Below are 21,817 nucleotides of genomic sequence, written 5' to 3' on the forward strand. Positions count from 1 at the left end.
GTTGATAAACAACTACTACATTATTCAGTGGTGACAGAGGACATCACAACGAGTGCGTTCGGAATTTTAAAAAGGCACTAGGAGTACATTTTAGTGTACAAGAAAACAGACCAAACAACGACTGATCAATGACCAGAAAATGAGCCTAAAAACAAGAAGGGCCCTTTTAGCTCCCAAACAGATCCTTAAAATATTTTATTTTTTAATTATATATTATCAATAATAATAACAAAACATTATACACCATTTTTTTAGTCACTAGTAATTTCATGTTTTGCAATGGATCCCTGAAAAACACATGAAATAGAAAAATATTAACAGATCTAACTAAATCAGCCCTCTCCGTGTTTGTAAACGAGTATTACATATCCAAACTGAGCACACATTGTTAAGGCAGAATGGCGGAGTTCATGTCAGCCCATTGACACAAAAAGATCGTAGATCATAAACAGAAATAGTTCAAAATACCACAAAGTATGTGCTAGTAGCAAGATAGCGACCTTATTTTAGTCATTAAAGTCAACAACAAATTAAAAAAAAACTTTTTTTGATCTGAGCTGGATTTCTATCTTCAAAGGTACTGGAAGAATTCAAAAGTTGCCTTGAAATGCTGGAAAAGTGCTTGAATTTGGCCATGAAAAAGGTGTATAAACCCTGATTTTAATATTTTGATCTGGGGCACCTGGAGATCTGAACGTATTAGCTATGCATTACCATAGATTTCTATCTCCTGCTTTATCAGAAGGCAATTTCAATTTGCAATTCCCGCCTCAGAATAGATTACTATCATATCACAGGGGTCTACTGTACTGGGAAGCCAAGCTCGGGAAGTGTATCGTACGTTATTAGTCAATTACAGTACGTGAATCGATGAGAGTGCACTACTTGTGTGATTGGTTTTAAAAAGGAATTTTAACTCCCTCATTTCGGGGATTGTTGTATATGTGCGTTTTGTTATGCGATGTTTTCTCTTGGATCACACAATGTAAGGTGGCGAGACATTTGGTTGGTTTTGTTTGCTCACTTGAAATAGACCGTGTTGTAGCTTTGTAGCTTCAACTTAATGAGTGGCAGCTATACCTGACCTGACATTGAAGTATAAGGACTGTTGAAGCTAGGGATGACCTGATCACATGTTTTTGGCACCCGTCTGAGTCTAGTTTTACAGAGTGTCAAACCAATACTTCTGCAATGTATGAGAAAAAAAAAACAGGCACAGTTCTTTTTCTGTCTTTCTCTCCTCCTGCCCCCTTGGACTGTGCCCTGGAGAACAATCTCAGATGATCTTGTGACATGACCATCCCACTGTAGTTTTTGTCTGTGTAGTTGACAACAAGTCTTCCTAGGGTCCAATGTGCTCCCTGATGATGCTACGCACCGTTTTGTTTTTCACATCGGCTATGTAGCTGATGCTTAATCGTTTCCTGTAGCCTTAAATCTTCATGGCCAGGATTTCTCTTTCTAGCTTTTCTGTGAGAGTCCATGTCTCTCAAGCCAAGACTGCGGCAGTGGTTTAAACTTTCCTGTCCATGATTTCTGGTTCTGTCCCATCTTCTGATTTGACAGCTCAAAGACATTGACAAGCTCTTGGGGGTTGATGGTGAGGTTTGTGAAACCTTGGGGTTGTTGGTCATTACTTTTGTGTTATCCGTGCTGATTTCCTTCCCATACTGTGTTGATGCTTTTTCTAGGCGATAAACTAGATCTCACGTTCCTGTTCTTCTATTTACTTGAATAGATGGTTCTGTAGTTGGGGCATAGTGTATTTAATAGCAAAATTACTAGTGATGGTGTTCATGTGGAAGTCATTTGTCAGATCATTTTGCAAATCTTTGTCAAGGTGTTTGCATTTACTCCACCTCCAATTTATGAGTTCTGTCAGAACTTTTTCGATTAGCCGGAGACTTCCTGTTCTTCAGCAAGGTATTGCTGCCTCTACCTCTTCACGGAGGATGAAGAACTTTTCACTGAGCCGAAATTCTTAAGGGTGGTTGTAGTTTGGAGCAGTATTCTGACCCTCTATTCATCCCAAGTGCTGCTGACTTTTGCCTGGTTTTTTGGGTTAATCTTATTGGACACTTATATCAAATCGTTTTTTGAAACCTTAACATTAACTCAAATTATATTCATTTTTGTTATCAACAAAATATGATGAGCCACAATGAACTAATGGATTCTAACCAAAGGTTGTTTTTTTCAGTGTCATTGTTTATGTAATGGGATGATTAAATTGTTTTAAATTAGATCAGGGTTCCTGGACGTGGTGTCAGCAGGCCCCCTATGAACACCTGAGCATCCCACGAACAGGTTCTAAAAATAGCTTGCCAGTGATAGGTCATTGTGATTTTCTCGTCAATTAGATTCCCAACTGACATGTTTTAGTAGTCAATTTGAATATTGCAACCTGGTAATAACACAGTCACACAGTGATAGCATGAGGTGTCATTTTAGAAATGTATGTCTAAATGGTAGGCCCCCGCATCAATCAGAAACAAAAACTAACTGAGCTTCAACAAGGTTGGCTTAACCTTGGATTAAATGAACACAATTTGTATTCGCAATTCGAGGAAAGCTATGATGCTTACATTAATGTTGGTTTTGAGCAAAGTACATATACATGTGCAACCAAGTTACTTCCTAAAAATCAATTTTGATGGAAATGAGTATATAGTAATCCCCTTGTTTTAGCGGCGGTTGCGTCCCTCAAAAAGTCCCGTGAAAATCAAAACCCGCCTAGTGGGGACATTTACTTATTAGGTAACAGTAACCTAATATATACAGCTGTAACACAATATATATATATATATATAGATAGATATACAAATAAAAACACTGAAATGCAGTTGAATGGTCTATGTCATTATAGAACAAAATTGGAGGTGTTCTCCTTTCAGTGTAACAAAGCTATGTAAAGAGCAGCACGCTAGCATCAGAGATCCTTCAGTCAAGCCAGTTCTCAGTGCCGATTAAAATATAATAATCACAAATGTGGAGGTTTCCCATGAGTTGTATCTCCAGGTCATCTATTTTATGGGTAATGGATTTTGCATTGGGGCAGCACGGTGGAGCAGTGGTTAGCGCGTGTGCGGCACAGTTCTGAGGTCATAAGATCGAACCTTCCTGTGTGGAGTTTGCATTTTCTCCCCGTGCTTGCGTAGGTTTCCTCCGGGCACGCCGGTTTCCTCCCACATTCCAAAAACATGAATGTCAGGTGAATTGGCCGGTCTGAATTGTGCCTAGGTGTGAATGACCGAGTGAGTTGTCTGTCTCTGTGTGCCCTGCGACTGGCTGGCAACCAGTTCAGGGTGTCCCCTGCCCACTTCCTGAGGATTGCTGGGATGGGCTCCAGCACCCCCACGAGCCTACTGAGGATAAGAGGTGCAGATAATGGATGAGTGGATGGATGGATGGATTTTGCATTGGTCAGATACAGGCTCGGCAGGGGTGGCTTGTGAGAGTCGTTACGTAGCAAGCAGTAGGCCGAACATGTAGCCCTGATATTGTTTCCTCTCCCGACGCCTCCTTAGATTCTTCCCGAACCAGATACTAATCCATCGAAAACCCTCTGGTTGATCATCATTTCTTTTGGCTCTGACTTTCCTCAAATCCGATTTGATTGATGAATTTATTTTCAATGTATCGGGCTGCTAACTGCCGGCGCCGTGCATTGCAGTTTGTTTTGGGTAGACTCGTTGACTTGTGTGCCCGCCCAGCTCTTTGACCGACAGCATACACTAGCCTATACCAGTCAAAGACGAGAAAGTCACACCCACATACACACACAAAAACACAGGCCTCGGAGACCTTCCCTCGTGATCATGTATTGTCTTCTGCAGAACACAATGAGAATCCGCAAAAAAAACCTGAAAAGTAAACCGCGATACAATTTAGGATTACTGTTTATATAATTCAGGCATCAGGATTCCGCACCAAATGTTTGAAACCTGTTTGAGGGTGTTTAATTTAAAAAACATATGGTATTGACATAGTCGTTTGTGCATTCTAAAAGTGCAACGTGGCTCGTTGCGGACGTACCTAAGGTACTTTTCCAATCACCAAACTAGCACAATTGATTTATTTGCTCGTTAACTGCCACCAATAGGGACTAGCTTGCTTGACATCAAATCATTTGCGCTCGTCGAACACTATTTTTTTAATTACGTGCATTGAAGTAGTCGCTACCTAGTGCTGTTGTAGCAAGTATTCGGTTAATACTCATGAAATTACAAACATAAACCTTTTAAGTGATGGATGGTAAACAATAAATTAAGAGACTGGGCAAATACGTTATGCAACGAAATATATTGGAACAAAAATGTAAATGTACAACGGTAGAAACCAATAAAAACACAAATGTTTACAAGCTGCCTTTAGACAAAAACGAAAATAATGTGTACAAATATCTGTGATCAACTTAAAAATGGGCAGTTTTCCCAGTTGTGGTTCATAAACAACAAAGCCCAGAGTTCTTTGCTTTATCGGTTTGAGTGGATACTGTCCGTAGCTCAATTGAGAAAAAAGTTGATGGTGGCAATGCTTGAAAAGTTGTGACAATCAATGATAGGCTTTGGCGCCTCCTACTGGACCAGGGATTGAAGTGATGTTGACAGCATGATGCGGATAGACTCTTTGCCTAACTCTTCAGCTCGCCATCATGATTTAAGTTAGGCAGTTGGGCACCTGGCCGGCATGGACCAGACAATCCTTTTATAAAAGCATTCCAAATAATTTAGAAGCTAAATCTAACAAAATGCTAATGTTACCATAGTAAACATTTGTTGAAACCTCAAGGTTATTTCATTGAAATGCACAACATCATGTTAGCATGCTACCGCTAGCATTCTAGTAATTATTGCATTAGGATATTTGTTTCGTCTACAGACAATTTCTGTACAAACGTCAAAAACACGTGTTTGCATTAGCATGGATTAGCGTCATGGCGAGTTCTTATACTAACAAATCACAGCTAATGCTCATACAAATAATTCAGACTTACCAGTCCAATGGGTCATCGGGTATTCAGAAAAGAAAATCACCAAACAATGGCGGAGGAAAGCAAGAAATATTCACACTTTCGTGGAAAATAAAAACTTGTCCATTTTGTAACAATTTGGTAATAGAACAGCCAACAAAGCATCGCACTCAAGTGGATTCACAACACGATGATTGAGTCTATTTTTAAAGCGATAGTATCCTCTAGTGCTGGGGTCAGGATCCTTTTTGACCGGAATAGCCATCCATCCATTATCTGCACTGCCGAGGTCTGCCATCTAGTAGAACACAATGCACGATACTTCGATATCAAAAACAATAAAGAAAAAAACATCCATCCATCCGTTATCTACACTGCTTATCCTCAGTAGGGTCGCAGGGGTGCTGGAGCCCACCCCAGCTATCTTCAGGCAGTGGGCAGGGGACACCCTGAACCGGTTGCCAGCCAGTCGCAGGGCACACAGAGACAGACAACTCACTCGCTCAGTCACACCTAGGAACCGTTTAGATCGTCCAATTGACCTGACATGAATGTTTTTAGATTGTGGGAGGAAACCGGAGTGCCCGGAAGAAACCCACGCAAGCACAGGGTGAACATACAAACTCGGCACAGGAGGATTTGATCCCATTACCTCAGAACTGTGTCGTGGACGCGGTAACTACTCTGACGCTGCACTGCCACCAGAAGAACCATAAAGGCAAAAAAACAAAAAACAAAAAAAAAATTTCAGCACATTTTATTTCACTATATGTTTTGGTAAAATCTCTGAAATAATGATCCCGCCAAAGCTACGTAGCTGATGCTTAAAAGTGTCCTGTAGCATCACATCTTTGTGTCTCCCTCCAGCAGTTACTTAAGAATGTTGAGTGAGACTCAATTTGACTGCCAGTTTTGTCCTAAATTATGGTTTCAAAAAAAAGGTACGAGCAAAGTTCCTTTGAAAAAAATGTCACAAAATACAACAAACAAAGATAGCATTGTATTTACCTTCAGTGCAAACGGCCCTAGGCGAGGAGCAGTGCGTGTGCCCTGCTACTTTAAAAAGAAGTTCTTGTACGTCAAAGAATTTTGACTTTTCTGAGCAGATACCAAACACCATGCTGACGTCTTTGACGGCGGTTTACTTGAAGGGATGAGTGTTCCAACTATTTCTGGAGAACTGTTTTTCTCGGCTCGGCTCATTAAAGGGGTCTTGGAGGAAACAGGCTGTTAATTGGTGGGGAGCCAGGTCCCTTCGGTCGCTTCCCAAATGGCTCTTTAGGTTTTTTTGCTGCTTTAATCCCAACGTTACTAATTATTATCTATTACTTTGCATGAAATGAAATAAAAGGGGCAAAAATAAAGAAAAAAAGACAACATTGGAAAAAAAGTGAGACAAACGAAAAAAAAGAAGAATTTTTTTTTTTTCCACATTAACACTGAAAAAGGCAGGAAATATAATTAAAATATGATATCACCGGTAGCCTCTATCTCGGTATCAATTTTTCGTTGCAAACGAAGCGAGCGGTTTGATTCTACTGTGTGTATGCGTCTGCCGCCTGGGGATTTCCTATCATGCATCATTCAGCGGTAGTTGTTTAGTGAAAGGAAGTCCGTCTCTTTTTAGAGAACCGGGCTTTTTCGGCTCAACTCATTAAAGAGAGCCGGTTCTCAAACGGCTCACTTGCTTTGATGCATTATATTACGAATTATGATGTTGTATAAAGAAGTTAAGAAAAAAAGGAGGTATAAAATGAGAAAATGGAAAAAGACAGGTTTGTAGTTATCCCTTTAATCCGTATATTAACAACAACAATTTAATTCAGGAAATGAATTAATAATTTAAATAAGAATTCTAATTAATTATATTTGCATGTATTTTTTCCTTCTACAGTGAACGTCCAAGCTACTTCATTTTTGAACTTTTTTTATAATAAACCTCATTCATGTCCAGCAACTTAGGATCTCACAACAAAATGTTAATTAACAATATATATGATATAACGAGGGCAGCACGGCGGCGCAGTGGTTAGCGCTTGTGCGGCACAGTTCATGTCATGGGAACCTGTCGTGGGTTCAAATCCAGCTCCAGACTTCCTGTGTGGAGTTTGTATGTTCTCCCCGTGCTTGCGTGGGTTTCCTCCGGGCACTCCGGTTTCCTCCCACATTCCAAAAACATGCATTTCAGGTGAATTGGCCGGTCCAAATTGTCCCTAGGTGTGAATGAGCGAATGAGTTGTCTGTCCTTGTGTGCCCTGCGATTGGCTGGCAACCAGTTCAGGGTGTCCCCTGCCCACTGCCCGGAGATGGCGACCCTAATGAGGATAAGCGGTGTAGCTGATGAGATGAGATGAGATGATATAACGAAACACATGTACAATATGACATGTTAAACTACATAAATAAACACGTTTGAAAAAGAAAATATGGTGTAAGATTATTTTGTATCTTGTAAGGGAAAATACGACAGTTTGTAAGGGCATGGAGCCCCGGAGCTTGACAGGTATGGAAATCGAAACTGGTTGTTGTTGTAACCGAAGTTAAGATTTAGCACTTTACCATGAAATGTGTCCTTCTTACAGGTCATTCAGATCAACTTTGAAGAATTTGACCTGGAGATTGGGTATGATTCGCTCACAATTGGAGATGGAGGCGAAGTAGGGGATTCCAAAACAATCATCCAAGTGTAAGTCGTGCTCGAATGAATACAAAAACGATGAGGTTATTTGTGCTATTGAAGTCATTCTCAACCTTCACTGTACCGAGGACCGGTATAATGACCGATATCATCGCGGCCCAGCCCAAGGGCGCCTTTTAAAATGTTTGGACTTTTTAGAAATAAAAACAACAATACAAATAACACAATCATGACATTAACAACAACGACAACAATATGATTTAATAATAATAATTTTAATAATAATAACAATAGTTGTAATAATAAAAACTACACAATTCCCGCAGAAATTGTGAAAGCTGGACGCTAAGAAAATGGAAATCTTGCTGCAGTCTCATGGAGGTATTGCTCATTCGGGGGAAAAAAAATGTTGTTAGCATCTACTAATTAGCTAGAGTAATAACATAGAAATAGCACTGTTAATACACAATAATAACACAGTAATAACCAAATGAAGCGAGCGGGCCTATTTAGTTTGAGTTAGAATGTTAGCATGTAGCCATCAGCATGTAGCCGTTAGCATGACTTGTTAGCATATACTCATTAACATCTAGAAGTTAGCATGCCTCATTAGCAAGCAGGGTTGGGTAGGGTTACTTCAACTGGATTACTTTCAATTACTTTTGGATTACTCCAATACCAAATATGCTAATAAAAGACAAAAGAAACTAAATATGAATAAAAATTACTAAATTTTGTCCAGGCTTGGGGAGTATTGGAACACATGGAAGGGCAAAAATGCTGTTGGCAAGCTGTTTGGATTTATTTTGATTTTGTTTCTGTCGCATTTTATGTTAGTTTTGCCGGAGATCAAAGAGATCAAAGCCAGGAGAGAAAGCTTACCACGTGTTGTGAGTCATAATTTTATTCATATTGAGTTTATTTTGTCTTTTATTAGCATATTTGGTATTGGAGTAATCCAAAAGTAATTGAAAGTAATCCAGTTAAAGTAACCCTACCCAACCCTGTTAGCAAGTAGCCATTATCATGACCCGTTAGAATCTGCTTGTTAGCTTGTAGCAGTTAGCATGACTCATTAGCATGTATCCATTAGCATAACTTATTAGTATCTACTCGTTAGCATGTAGCTTTTAGCAAGATTCATTAGCTTTTAGTGATTAGCATCACTCGTTAGCATCTACTCATTAGCATGTAGCTGTTAGCATGCATCGTTAGCAAGTAGCTAACATGACTTGTTAGCATGAAGCCAGTTTGTCTCATAAAAGTATTTTTCATTCAGGGGAAAATGTCGTTGTTAGCATCTACCAGATAGGTAACACTTGTGCCACTCTTGGAAATGCCCTTGGTTACCAAGGCGCCCAAGCTTCCCCTTATGAAATAAATGGGCCCATTTATTTCTGATAAGAAAAATCTGGATTCTAGACATAATGTGGAATTGGAGGATTATAATACTCGGACTGGCTTTGGACTGTTGGCAATGAGTTGTGCCTTGCAAAGCCCTTCCCAACTAATAATGCGAAGCGTAAATCCACCGTGTAATCATGTGCAGCATCTGGGGGGTCTTCGTATCATCGCACCACAATCACATGAAATGGGCAACGCTGCTTTCTGTATAACATGGCGGAATTTTTGCAGTTTGCCATTTCTCAGCCTTCTTAGCTATTAGCCATTGTCGGGCACGTTAGTTTTAAAATGCTCAGTATTTATGAGTGAGTAATTGAATGACTCAATTGTCAAAGTAACTAGTTACCAGGAAAACTAACTATTGCCATTACTTTTAATAGTTGCCTGTCAAAGAATTTGAATTTTTCTGAGCAGTATTTGAGTTATTTGAATGGAGAAGAACAGACGGCCACTTGTGTTATAGTACCTTGTTATATTTTTTTGCACCTCACCAGCAACAACATATTTCTCCTACATTTGAAGTGCAACACACATAAACAGTAAACAATATAATAAAAAAACAATCAGCAGTAAACAATTTAAAGGAGGAAAGAGCAAAAAAAGAATATACTTTACATTTTCATATGAACACTTGGGGACACATTATCAGTGATGTAGCCTGGGTTCATTGAGTGTTTGGGGTCTCGCAACATCAGACACTCTCGCCCAGGTTACCCAGGTTGATCACGTCTCAACTTGCGCCCCAGTAGCACTCCATGGATCTGCCCCTTTTGAACCATAGCCACCAAGTGGCTTTTTCTTCAGCTTTGCTAGCGGATTTCATGGCTTCCCTCACACCCAACTGTCCCAGGACTTTGTAGTAGGATCGTCCAGCAAAACCTTTGCAGCCGACCTCTATTGGCTCAAAGAAACTTTTTCAGCCCTTGCCCGTGCACTCCTCCACCAGCTTTCCTTTCATTGGTTTCCTCAATGCTCCCTGCTTCCCGAGTCCGACTGCCTTGCTTACCCGCTCTTCCCCCACACTTGCTCAAACATCTTCCTGGAGAAGATGGTGTCTCTCCTTTCCTTGGGCCTGGCTAACTTTGGTCTTTGAAAAGAAGCCCAGACCTGCTCTCCCCAAAGCCAGGACCCCAACCAGTCTCCTTTGCCTCAGTCGTGACTCTACCTCCACTTCCTTTTCAGCTCTCCACTTCCTTCTGGTTCTCACTTCAACCCCAGCTGATGACACCTTGCTGTCCTTGGAATCCTTATATTGAAGAGCCTCTCTAGTACGTGCCACCTTGAACTCCTCTGTGAGCTCACTGAAGGGTAGCCTGAAGGTGTTGCCTGTCCCATACAGGGCAGAGCTGGTGGGGCTGCGGGGAAGTCCCAGCCACTTCCGAAGAAAGCCAGTGATCTTCCTTTTGACGAACTCCACATTTGACAGCGGGACTGCATAGACAGAGAGAGGCCACAAGACTCTGGGAAGAATAGGGTGCTGGTAGATCCAGGCTTTAAATCTACTAGGCAGGCTGGGATTGTCCACCTTGGTGAGCCACATTCCCAGTTGTTTACCAGAACGCTTTTGAACCGCTGGATCTCTTTTTGGCTCTTGGGATCACCAGTCGACCAGCATTTTCCGACCGAAGGCTCCGAGCAGGAACATAAGGGAAAGGGACAATTAAAAGACAGGTCCATGCATATTTTTTTACAATACAGACAGAACCTTATAATCACATCTTTTAACGGACATGGAGCCGGTACGGGTGATCAAACATGCTTGTCTTCATTAAAAGTTCGGCTGCAGCGAGACCAGAGTATAGTAGATAACTGTGAAACATCACAAGAAGCGTTTTTTCATTGTTTCATAACCCTATTCAGGCCTTTGCTAAGGAAAAATCAAAAGTGAGGACTACCCTAGCCCGGTCTATGTGAGGTTCAGTTGTTTGTGTGCTCTAACTTCCCATTTTGTCTCTGTAGCCTAACTGGAAGCTTTGTCCCAGACCTTATTGTGAGCATGTCTTATCAAATGTGGCTTCATTTGCAATCTGATGAAAGTGTGGGCTCCATTGGCTTCAAGATCAACTATAAAGGTAAAAGGAATTCAGTGCTTTTCTATTTGTATGCATGGACATAATCAATAGCTGTCTCCAAAGCCCTTGGTCACCGGTGTCCGTCACACTGATATCCTGTCCAATTCCTCTTTCCTAAATTTACCGATCATGTCAGTGTGAGATATGAAGCACACACATTTTGACTCAATTCTCCATTTGTCATTTCTCCAATTTCCCTTCGCCCACAGAAATTGACAAAGAGAGTTGTGGTGATCCAGGTACACCACTCTACGCCTACCAAGAGGGAAATGGCTTTTTAAACGGAGATGTTCTCAAGTTTGAATGCCAGTTTGGATTTGAGCTCATTGGGGAGAGGATGATAACATGCCAGAACAACAATCAGTGGTCTGCAAATATTCCCATATGCATATGTAAGTTGAATGTACATTTTAAAACATGAAAACAAATTAAGTATTTACCTATGGGGTTGGAAAGTTCACAGTGACAGAGAGCTACAGTATTTTACAGTGCAGTAAAATGGCAATGCAGTGTTTTGTAATGAGAAATGTACATCATGTCAAAGGGCGAAGGGATGCTATAGGAAATTGCTGTCTTGTTAAGTAGGGGAAACATTAAGGATGATGGACACTGTGCATATGCCCTAAAGCAGGGGTCTCCAACGTGATGCCAGCGGGCACCAGGGTGCCCCCTAAGGACAGTTATGACCTGTAATGAAAACAGCTCACCAGCACTGGGTCATTGTGATCCATCCTTTCATTTTCTGTGCCAAAAATTGTGGCCAGGGGCCCAGGCCTAGAGACCTATCAAGTTTTTTTCATTTACATTTTGTAGTATTACTGTGGTTGTATTTTGTAGCATTCTTCTCGTATTTTTCCATGGTTTCCGAATTATACTTCTTTTTGTATTATTGTGGTAATTTTCTGCAGTATTAACGAAGTTGGATTTCAATATTATTTTGTAGGGTTTCTGTTAAAGTATTTCTGTAGACTTACTATTATATTATTTCTGGAGTAGAATTTATTGTATTACAGTATTACTGTAATAGTCTATGTTTAACATTCATGTAGTGTTTTTTTCTTTTCAAAATGAAATATTAGGTAAGCGGTACATTTTATATTTAGTTTTGTAGGATTTCTGTTGTAGACATTTTGTAATAGAAACCCAAAGAGTCAACGGGGATAAAACCAGCACCAAAAATAAACAAACAACCTTTTAGCACTATATTTACTACTTTTCGCCGTTTTGTACGGCTGGCCAAATTAAAAAGCCTGTCCGGCTGCATGTGCCCCCAGGCTGTAGTTTGCCTACCCCTGCTACCTTTAATAACCTGGTAATAACAAAGTATTAACATGATAAATTGTTATTTTAGAAATGCATATTAAACTGGGTACCCTTTGGTTTATCTAGTAACAAAAAGCTCTCTGCTTCAAAAAGGTTGGAGACCCCTGCCCTAAAGATAGGAAACATACTGTCAGGCAGTGTTTCTCAACTGATGGGTCGCAAATTCCTTTTGGGACCTTTTTTTCGGTGGGTTGCAGGCCTCTGGCTTGGGAAAATAATTCCAAGAAAAAAAAAAACAGAAGTTCAATTAGACTCCTTAACAGTAGATAGCAATGATGCCCCGCCTGATCTCTTTTTCCCGTACAAGCAATAGGCGCCATCCCAATTGTGTTTGAGAGGGACCGCATTTCGTTTTATTGCTGTATTGTTCATTCCAGCTCCTCTTCCTTCCCAAAATAATAGGTACCAAGAAAAGAAAATGTGGAAAACAACGTTCGGGTCGAAGAAGGAAATGATCGCGAAATAAGAAAATGGTGTACAAGTGTCTCCCTTTCAAATAGTTAAAATTTTAGATTTTTTGCTTTTTTTTAACCAGCATATTATATACATAAAAGGTGTCAAATATGCAGCTTGTGGGCCAGATGAGACAATACTGACAGAAGTGCAAGAGAAATAATAGCTACAGTTTTAGATCCACTTGATGTCACCTAAGCCAAGTGCTGATACTGGAGCACTCTCTCTCTCTCTCTCTCTCTCTCGCCTCTTTTTCTTCCTTTCTCTCTCTCACCTCTTTTTCTTTCTCACACTCTCACTCTTCTTGCTTTCTCTCTCTTCTAGTCCCTCTCATCTTTTTTCTTTCTCTTCTTTCTCTCCCTCTTCTTTTTTATCTATTTCTCTGTTTTTGTTCTTTCTTTCTGTTTCTTTCCCGCTCTTCTTCTTTTTATCATCCCCCTCTCTATTTCTTCTCTTGCTGTCTCTCTTTGTTTTCTCTTTCTTCTTTTCTCCCATTTTCTACTTTCTCTTTTCTTTCACTCTTCCTTTCTCTCCCCCCTCTCTCTATTTCTTCTCTTCCTCCTTTTTTTCTCTCTTCTTTCTCGTTTATTCTTTTCTCTCTCTCTTTAAACTGCTGGATTTGCCCCGGGATATTTTTTCCCCATCATGTGGCCCCTAGCTAAAACAAGTTTGACGACCTTTATCCACAACAAAAAATAATAATTGTTCAGGTGCCGTTTTAAAAATATTTGTATTTATTTCCATTTAGTATGTAGCTATTTTAAAGCAGTTTTTGGAGTACGGTACTTAAAGTCATTGGGAATTAGCTAGTCATTTTTTGTATACCACTATCTCTGCTTTAAACTGCACAGTCATTTTATTTGATAAATTTGATAAATTGATTTTTATCTTGATTTGGGTCGTAGCTTGTCATTAGGGTGGAATGGTGGGTCCTCAAGTCAGACCAGTAGTATTTCTCTAAGATTACCCAAATTTCTTTCCTGTTTTATTATACATGGCTAAAGCAATTCAGTTACTGTTGTCCAGATGCTTATTCTTGTCCCCTCATGTAGTCAACTGTGTCCATTGAGAGACAACCCCTGCGTACATCATGTTTCAGACTCCATTTTGTAAACCAAGCCTCATGTTTTTGTAATGCCCGAGACCCTTGGGACAGGTACTTTCTCTCCTAGCTAGTCATAACACTCAGATGCTGTTTTACTCTGATTTTGGCCTGGGAGAAGAAGGCACAGTCATGTAGGAACAAATCTAGCATATGTATTTCTTTATGAATCGTAATCTCTGCTTTTTTACATTTAGTTCCATGTTTTTCCAACTTCACGGCTTCAACGGGGAATGTGCTGTCTCCTGACTATCCAGAAGGCTATGGAAATAACCTCAACTGTGTATGGTTGATCATCTCAGAGCCTGGCTCCAGAATCCACATGGCATTTAATGACTTTGACCTCGAACCGCCTTATGACTTCCTTACTGTCAAAGATGGTGACCAATCGGGGGCCTCCATTTTGGGTCGTTTCTCTGGAGCGGAGGTTCCCTCCCACTTGACATCCAATACTAACATCCTGCAGCTAGAGTTTCAAGCTGATCACTCCATGTCCGGACGAGGGTTCAACATTACATATAGTAGTAAGTGTCAAATTTGTACAGTTTTTGCGATTAATAGAGAAGAGAACGACAAGTGAAAAGTGAAAATCCGCCAAGTGGCATGGCACCTTCATTAAAGCCTCTAAAGGGTTAAACTTACTTTGAGATTACGTCATTACGGACTGAGAGTATATGCCTGTAACAAAAAAATATAAATCCATAAATGATAACACATAAAAGCAGTTGAATAATCGTTTTTATTGTCATTATACAAAAGTAAAACAAAATTTGAGGAATTCTTTCACTGTAAGAAAGCAATTTAAGTAGCAGGGCTCTAGTATCTGGTGTACTCGAATGATGTTAGATCTCCGCGATGATTAAAATGAGACTTTACCGATTGTAGCGGTTTCCCACGATTTGTTGAGCCAGATCATGCGTTTCATGGCTAATGGATCTGGCCTTGGCAAGATACAGGGTCCGCAGCGGTAGCTTTGAAGAGTTGTTGGACTAGCCGTTAGCAATTGCCGAACCATCAACACCTCTTTTGCCTTCTCCCAGACGCTGCTCAGGTTTCTTCTGGAACCTAATAACAATCCACAAAGCACCTGCTGGTGATCACAATTTTCTGATTTTCCTCTAAGTCCAACTTAATTGATGAATTTCTTTTTAATGTAACCAGCAGCTAGAAGCTAGTGATATCCTCCCTAGTTTGTTTACGAAGGCAGAGCCCACCCAGTGTTTTACGGACCGCTTAAACCACCCTATCAGAGTCAAGCACACAGACAAACCCACCCAACACTGAGCGCCCTTCCTAATCTGTCCAGGAGGTCTGCTATCTAATAGAACACAATGCACGATACTTCGATATCAATGACAATAAAGAAAAAAACAATTGAGTTTAAAATCTGCGAAGGAGTGAACCAGAGATAACTGTCGCATGAAGTTGCGAGAGTCTCTGTAATCCCTTGCTGTATCGCAGTTTACCAATCGCAATTTCGCTACTTTGCGGATTTTCTGCGATGTAATTGGCTAAACAGTTGCCCCGCCCCTTTTTTCTTCTCTGCCTGCACTTCAATGACGTGCAGTCTGAGTTGTACACATACGTAAAGAAGCCTGACAAACTTAAATTATGTTGACGCACTTTTTTTATTTTCAAGTTTTTCTAAAATCTATCATGTCAACCAAACACTCTGCACCCACAAAAGCAGCAGAAAGTGGAGTAAGATGCTTTCCATCGCCCAAAAAATCGACCCACTAAACTTGCTCTGGCGCTACACGCGGGTCTTTGGCACTCCCTAGTGGCCCCCTGGCCCTTTTTCAAAAATGTGTGATAATAGAAAAATATATGCTTTCTGTGGGACAGAACCAGAAGGTAAATGCTTCTTCTTAACGTTAACATAAAGTATCATTTAAAAAAAAGTGGACCGTGTCCTTAATCTATACAGTTTTACGATAAAACAAGATGATTTTTAAATTTATAATTTTACAGCACAGATGTCATTTGTAAAAAAAAAAAATATGTATCAAGTACAGTACTTTTATTTGTTAAACAAATAATTGAACATTCATTCAACATTTCTTCTTAAATAATAAATACATAGATAATTAAATAAATAAAGGTTTGTTCTTTGCGAGTTTTGACGATCCTTTTTTGAACGCAATTCTTGCAAAAAACAAGGGATTCCTTTATCTCTCATTAACTTACTTTCTTTTTGACTTTTCACAAATATAAATTTTACAGATTACCAATTAAATGATGACTGATTGATTTCTATGTTCAGCAGAAATATGGCATCTCCCCCTAAGAAATACAAATTTCTCAACCTACAAGTATTTACAAAAATGCATGTTTACAAGATGATGTATTTTTGCTAATAATCTAAAATCAATATTATTTTTTCATGATGTTTTTAACCACTAATAGCACTGAAAAATACGAGCAGCCCAACAGTATTACGAAGGAATTTATTTAAAAAAGAATCCATTTCAACACATAGTGTTGTCTTTGTCCTTGTTACAAGCTTTTGGGCGTAATGAGTGCCCTGACCCTGGAATACCGCTGAATGCCAAACGATTTGGGGACAGTTTCCAACTGGGCAGCTCAATTTCTGTGGTCTGTGAAGAGGGCTTCATCAAAACGCAGGGGGAGGACACCATTACGTGCCATTTAGAAGAAGGGAAGGTTATATGGAGCGGCCTCATTCCTAAGTGTGAAGGTATGCACGTTGGATAAGCAACACCTCTTTGCCAACACAGATACCAACTCATTATTACCGTATTTTCAGGACCATAAAGCGCACATAAATCCGATGTTTTTGTGAAATCGTTCAAATTTCCTACTAAATGCGACTCTATGCGTCTCCTGTGTGAATACCACCATGACCTGCTTGTGCAAAAGAGGACACGTGACGTCACACGCAACGCGTCCATTTTTTGCGGAAGTACTCATGGGTGCTAACACTGTAGCGAGTCTAGCAATTTGTAAGTTATTGCGCTACCAGAGACTGAACAGAGCTGTTCCTCAGATATTAATTCAGTCCAAAACCACTTTCCCTCCAGTGAATGCTCTCTGTGCTTTTGCCTGACCTGGTGTGTTGATTTCTATGCTATGCAGAAGAACATGGAAACCAAACACTAAAGATTAATTAATCAATTGTTTGCAAGAGGAAGAAGCTGAAAAACAAACTGACAAGTTTTTTTCCTGTGTGTTTTACTTTTTAATTAATACTTAAGTAAACCACAACCAAACTCAGTTTTGCTGTATTTACGTATTTATGTGTTATACGTACACTTGCATGTTGGTCTACGTTGTAGGGCGACCATAACAGAGGGCACCCGCGCCCTATTACGCAGTGCGCCCTGTGTAGTGTTAAAAACAGTAATACAACCAGCTATGGAAACTGCGCCTTTTAACACTGTGCGCCCTATGGTCGTGAAAATGTAGTATATTTTTTTGACCATTTCATTAAAAAAACAGCTCCCTGTGGCGGTCACTACTCGGGCCCATCTGGAGTCATTCTATCCCCAGGATGGCCTGGCTACTACAAAGATTCACTTAGCTGTGAGTGGGTCATTGAAGCTGAGTCAGGACATGCTATCAAGATCAGCTTTGACAGGTTTGTGTTATTATGATACATTTTTAAAGATGTGTGCTGGTTGATTGTCACATGAGAAAGATATCGTATTGGGTTCAGTTCCAGTCTCTACTTCATTATAATTCTGAAAAATCCAAGTCTGTTTTTTTTGTTTTGTTTTGCATTTTAAACTGTTATTACATTGTCTTAACACGTAATTATGGTAGATATTGCCAGATACTGAAAGTTTGGGTAGTTCTGGGGGAAAAAAAAAAAGGTTGAAACTAATCACAGATAATTTAAACTCTGACTCTTTCATGCCCAAAATGACAAAGATTCCAATATGATACTTGAGTTTAATAAAATTACAATACAGCCAATATGTAAAATAATAATGCAGAATAATTGAAATAATGCACCATACTAGGAAGGTCAATGGAAATACGATAAAACCATTCATTTTTCACATGATTGACAGTAGAAATGACAGATATATTTCTGGGGATAATCTTGACACTAGTTGTTCTTTTTCCATTCATTAAAGCAAAAAAATAAATAAAAAGGGTGTGAAAATCTTTCTGAACCAGGGCACTGGCAGTATCATAATTCTGACACATACCAGACACATTAATGTTTGATGCAGAAAACCAGCTTGGTGTGTGTGCGTGTGTTCGTTTGAAGCACACTTATCCATTTACAGTCTAGTGTATGCTTTACTCTCGGTTTTAGTTTATTTCAGGGTTTTTTCTCCTTTCTTTTCCTTTACAAATGAAGGCATTTTTATTGAGGCTATGAAGTTTATTATGGCATCCAATAAAAATATAGAAATCTGCTTAATTAAAAACGAAAATAAATATCTTTTATCACAAATATTTAGTGACATTTTTCTTTGTAATAGCCTTGCAGTAATGACATTTAATATCACTTTCTTTTATTTTGAAGATTTCAAACAGAACTCAGCTACGACTTTCTAGAAGTACATGATGGCCCAAACCTGCTTTCTCCTCTAGTCGGCTCATTCAACGGAACCCAGGTTCCTCAGTTTCTGTTTAGTACCAGCAACTTCATGTATTTGCTCTTCACTACCGACAACAGTAGATCCAACAGCGGCTTCAAAATCTTCTATGAAGGTAAGCTGATTTATACCTCATTTTCTTTATTCAAACGGCCGCATACTGTTAAACAAAATATTGAGCTGTAACACCACGTACCGTAAATTCCGGACTACAGAGCACACATGATTAAAAGCAACTTTCTCACATTCAGGAACAAAACTCAATATTCTAATTGTACAAGCCACACCGGATTTAAAGTCACAGGCTTCAACAGCAAAACAAAATAATTGATTCACGTCAATTTCTTTCATTTTAAGCCCAGCGCACACCTATTGCTGATTGTGTTTGGAATTTGGCTTCGACGCCTAAGTGTGGAGTTTGGTATAAAGGTAGAGTTCGGTGTCATCCGTAGAGCAGTGAAAATAAATAATGAGTGTGTTGTTCAACTCCAGCCACCTCCCACTATGGGGAGATGGCTTTGGTATATAGACGGATGGATGAAAACAAATCCAGGGGTGGCTGTACAAGAAAACTCTAGTTCACCTTTACAGCAATACATACAATGTGCGCTCTATGACGATATATTTACCTAACAATTTTTTTTAGTTGTTACAGTGGATACGTACTCCTGTATGGACCCTGGCATCCCAGTCAGTGGTGTGCGGCTAAGCAATGACCTGTCCATCGGCGCAACAATGTCCTTCCAGTGTGATCCAGGATATCGAATAAGCTTTGAAGAACCACTGGTCTGTGAGAAGAACCACTTCTGGAGCCACCCTCTGCCTACCTGTGATGGTACGTCTACACCAGGGGTCGGGAACCTATGGCTCGCGAGCCATATATGGCTCTTTCTATGAATATCTATGGCTCAGAGACAAATTTGATTGCATGCAAAATATCTCCATCTTGTTCGAAACTTGAGTTGTTCATCCTATTCAGGTACACGCAAATCCAATCCAAAGCTAAGTATCCGATGTTACTTCGCAGTATATATAGGGCACGTTTTTCACTACAATTTACAGTCAAGGTGTCACACAAAAAAGGGGGGAAAAAACTCGTTTTGGCTGTACAACGCTAAAGAATCCTTTATATAAAAGTTCACTATATAATCTGTGTTCAGTGTTCAGATACCTTATGATGAATCCACAGAACACACTGTAAATACGCCAAAACACCGGAAGAGAACTTAGTCTTTTGATTGGGTGAGTGGGAGGAATGGGTGGAGCCATGCAAAAAGCGCAAGCACTCCCTCCCATCTCTCGCCCTACGCCATCTGCGCCAAAAGTGAGCTCATCAGGCTCCCGATTTGCAGAATGTTGTGACGTTTTTACACAATAACTGCTTGCATCTGGTTTTGAAACCAATATGTATGAAAAAAAAGGGTCAAAAGGAGTTTAACCGATCTTGAGTAATTGCAAGAAAGAGACAAGTTTAAAGTGGTATGTTTGTTGATTTTGGGACAGGGGCTCTGGCATTATTCTCTTTTCATATTTTTTATCAAATCATCAAAAATAAATGTGCTGAAGACTAAGCTTTTGTCTGGGGCGCGGGTTTAGCAATTTAGTAAATTTGTCTCATAATATATGGTGTGGCTCTTTCCCAAAATAAAATTAATATTTTTTGCTTTTATGGCTCTTTGAGTCAAAAAGGTTCCCGACCCCTGGTCTACACAGTTGGTAATCGGGTAATCATTTTACTTATTTTTGAATTAACCATCTCATTATTATTAGAATATTAAAATGCAACACTGAATATTTTGTCACTAATGCATGAGTTTTTCAGCTATATAAGTTTTATTATCTAATCAGTACACTGTTACTTTTATAATGACATCATCGATTTAGCACTTAATGCTTATCCACATATGTGAATGAGATAGATACTTTCTGTATTCATTCAATGTTTCAAGGTTTTCTATTAATTGGGTACTTTCTGATTAGTCGGCCATACTTATCTCAACATCCAGCTGGAACAGTCTTAACAAAGATTAGTTTGTGAATATATGATTTTCTTTCTTTGCCTGCTTAAGTTTCAGTTTCCATTCCATTTCTTCCATGCCTTTGATTCAATTAGTCCAAAGTGAACTCTGTTTTATTTTAATTTTGTAAATTTGTTTTCAAAGTCCTAAACCGATCTGCTCTCTTCATTTAAGTTTGTTTGGTCTAAATACTCGGCCAAATCCCGAAAGTTGAACACTGGGCGAGACGCGGAATATTTAGCGCCAACATTATTTATTTGGTCAAATACATCAATTGAATACAAAAATATACAAAACACAAAGTTCTTTACTGGAAAAAAGAGCCTTTGAGCCCTTTATATGCCACAAGAGACGAAACATCATCGCCACAAAGTTTGGTTTTCAATAAGAATATTAAATCCCGTGGGATGCAGTGCGTATTGTACGATGTGATACTCAAAATTTAGAAACTCAATAGTTTTCCCCCAGTTATTAAGAATCTAGTATCATTTATATCTCACACTTGAGTATGCTTATGTTTGTGGTGAGTTGGTTCAGGTGTAAAGGTGCATTTACTCAACGGGTCAAATAAACAGATCGTTACCACACTAAATACCGAACATGTTAATCATTTTTTTTCTATTCATTGTAAATAAATGTGCTGTGCTCAGAAAAACATGCCTGTAGGTCGAAGGATAAAGCATCGTACTAATAAACAAACTTAAATATTTGATGTTGACGTTTTATTACTGATCCGGGAATATAAAGTCTGGATCCGGCCCCTAAACCATGCTGAGTTTTACATGCCTGATTTATATTCACCAGTTTTTGTTATTTTATCCATCCTTGTGCGTAAGCAATGTTAACACCTGCTGTCAAGAGATGAGAGCAATTTGGCCCACGGATAAGCTAATGACCATTCACAGTTCAACTGCTTTCTAAAGCAGATCTGAAGCATTAGAAATTGTGATCAGGGTTTGTACAGGTGCTTGAAATCCTTGAACATGCTTGAAATTTAATGTTTTCAAGGTCTGGAAAATACTTTTGGGTGAATTGCTTGAAAATGTTTGAGATTGTAGCTATTGCCATGTTTCCTAGCAGTCTGACCACACAATAAATTTAGAAAAAGAACAAAAAGGGTGTGAAAATGACGCCAACGCGCCTGCTCTTGTGCCTTGTAAATATAGATTAAAATATTCAAAGATCTACAAAAAAATTGTAAAATAAAAAACAATATTAGACTTTTACTCAGATTAAAAGTTGAACAACAGAAAAACCCTGAAAA

The 21,817-nt window shown here is 39.3% G+C and overlaps 1 protein-coding gene across 1 annotated transcript in view; it reads left to right on the plus strand.

Annotated features, from left to right (window-relative positions):
* LOC148371529 (CUB and sushi domain-containing protein 3-like) overlaps positions 1 to 21,817 on the plus strand; it is a 290,824-nt gene that overhangs the window by 102,360 nt on the left and 166,647 nt on the right. The window contains exons 11-18 of the mRNA XM_088326066.1: positions 7,555 to 7,658; positions 10,974 to 11,086; positions 11,296 to 11,478; positions 14,162 to 14,488; positions 16,468 to 16,662; positions 17,424 to 17,562; positions 18,463 to 18,650; positions 19,182 to 19,370. Coding sequence (XP_088182192.1) covers positions 7,555 to 7,658; positions 10,974 to 11,086; positions 11,296 to 11,478; positions 14,162 to 14,488; positions 16,468 to 16,662; positions 17,424 to 17,562; positions 18,463 to 18,650; positions 19,182 to 19,370 — 1,438 coding nt within the window. The remainder of the gene's footprint in view (positions 1 to 7,554; positions 7,659 to 10,973; positions 11,087 to 11,295; positions 11,479 to 14,161; positions 14,489 to 16,467; positions 16,663 to 17,423; positions 17,563 to 18,462; positions 18,651 to 19,181; positions 19,371 to 21,817) is intronic.

Source organism: Urocampus carinirostris, chromosome 2 (assembly GCF_059441175.1).
Source record: "Urocampus carinirostris isolate Australia breed hairy pipefish chromosome 2, RoL_Ucar_1.0, whole genome shotgun sequence".
NCBI classification, from domain to species: Eukaryota; Metazoa; Chordata; class Actinopteri; order Syngnathiformes; family Syngnathidae; genus Urocampus; species Urocampus carinirostris.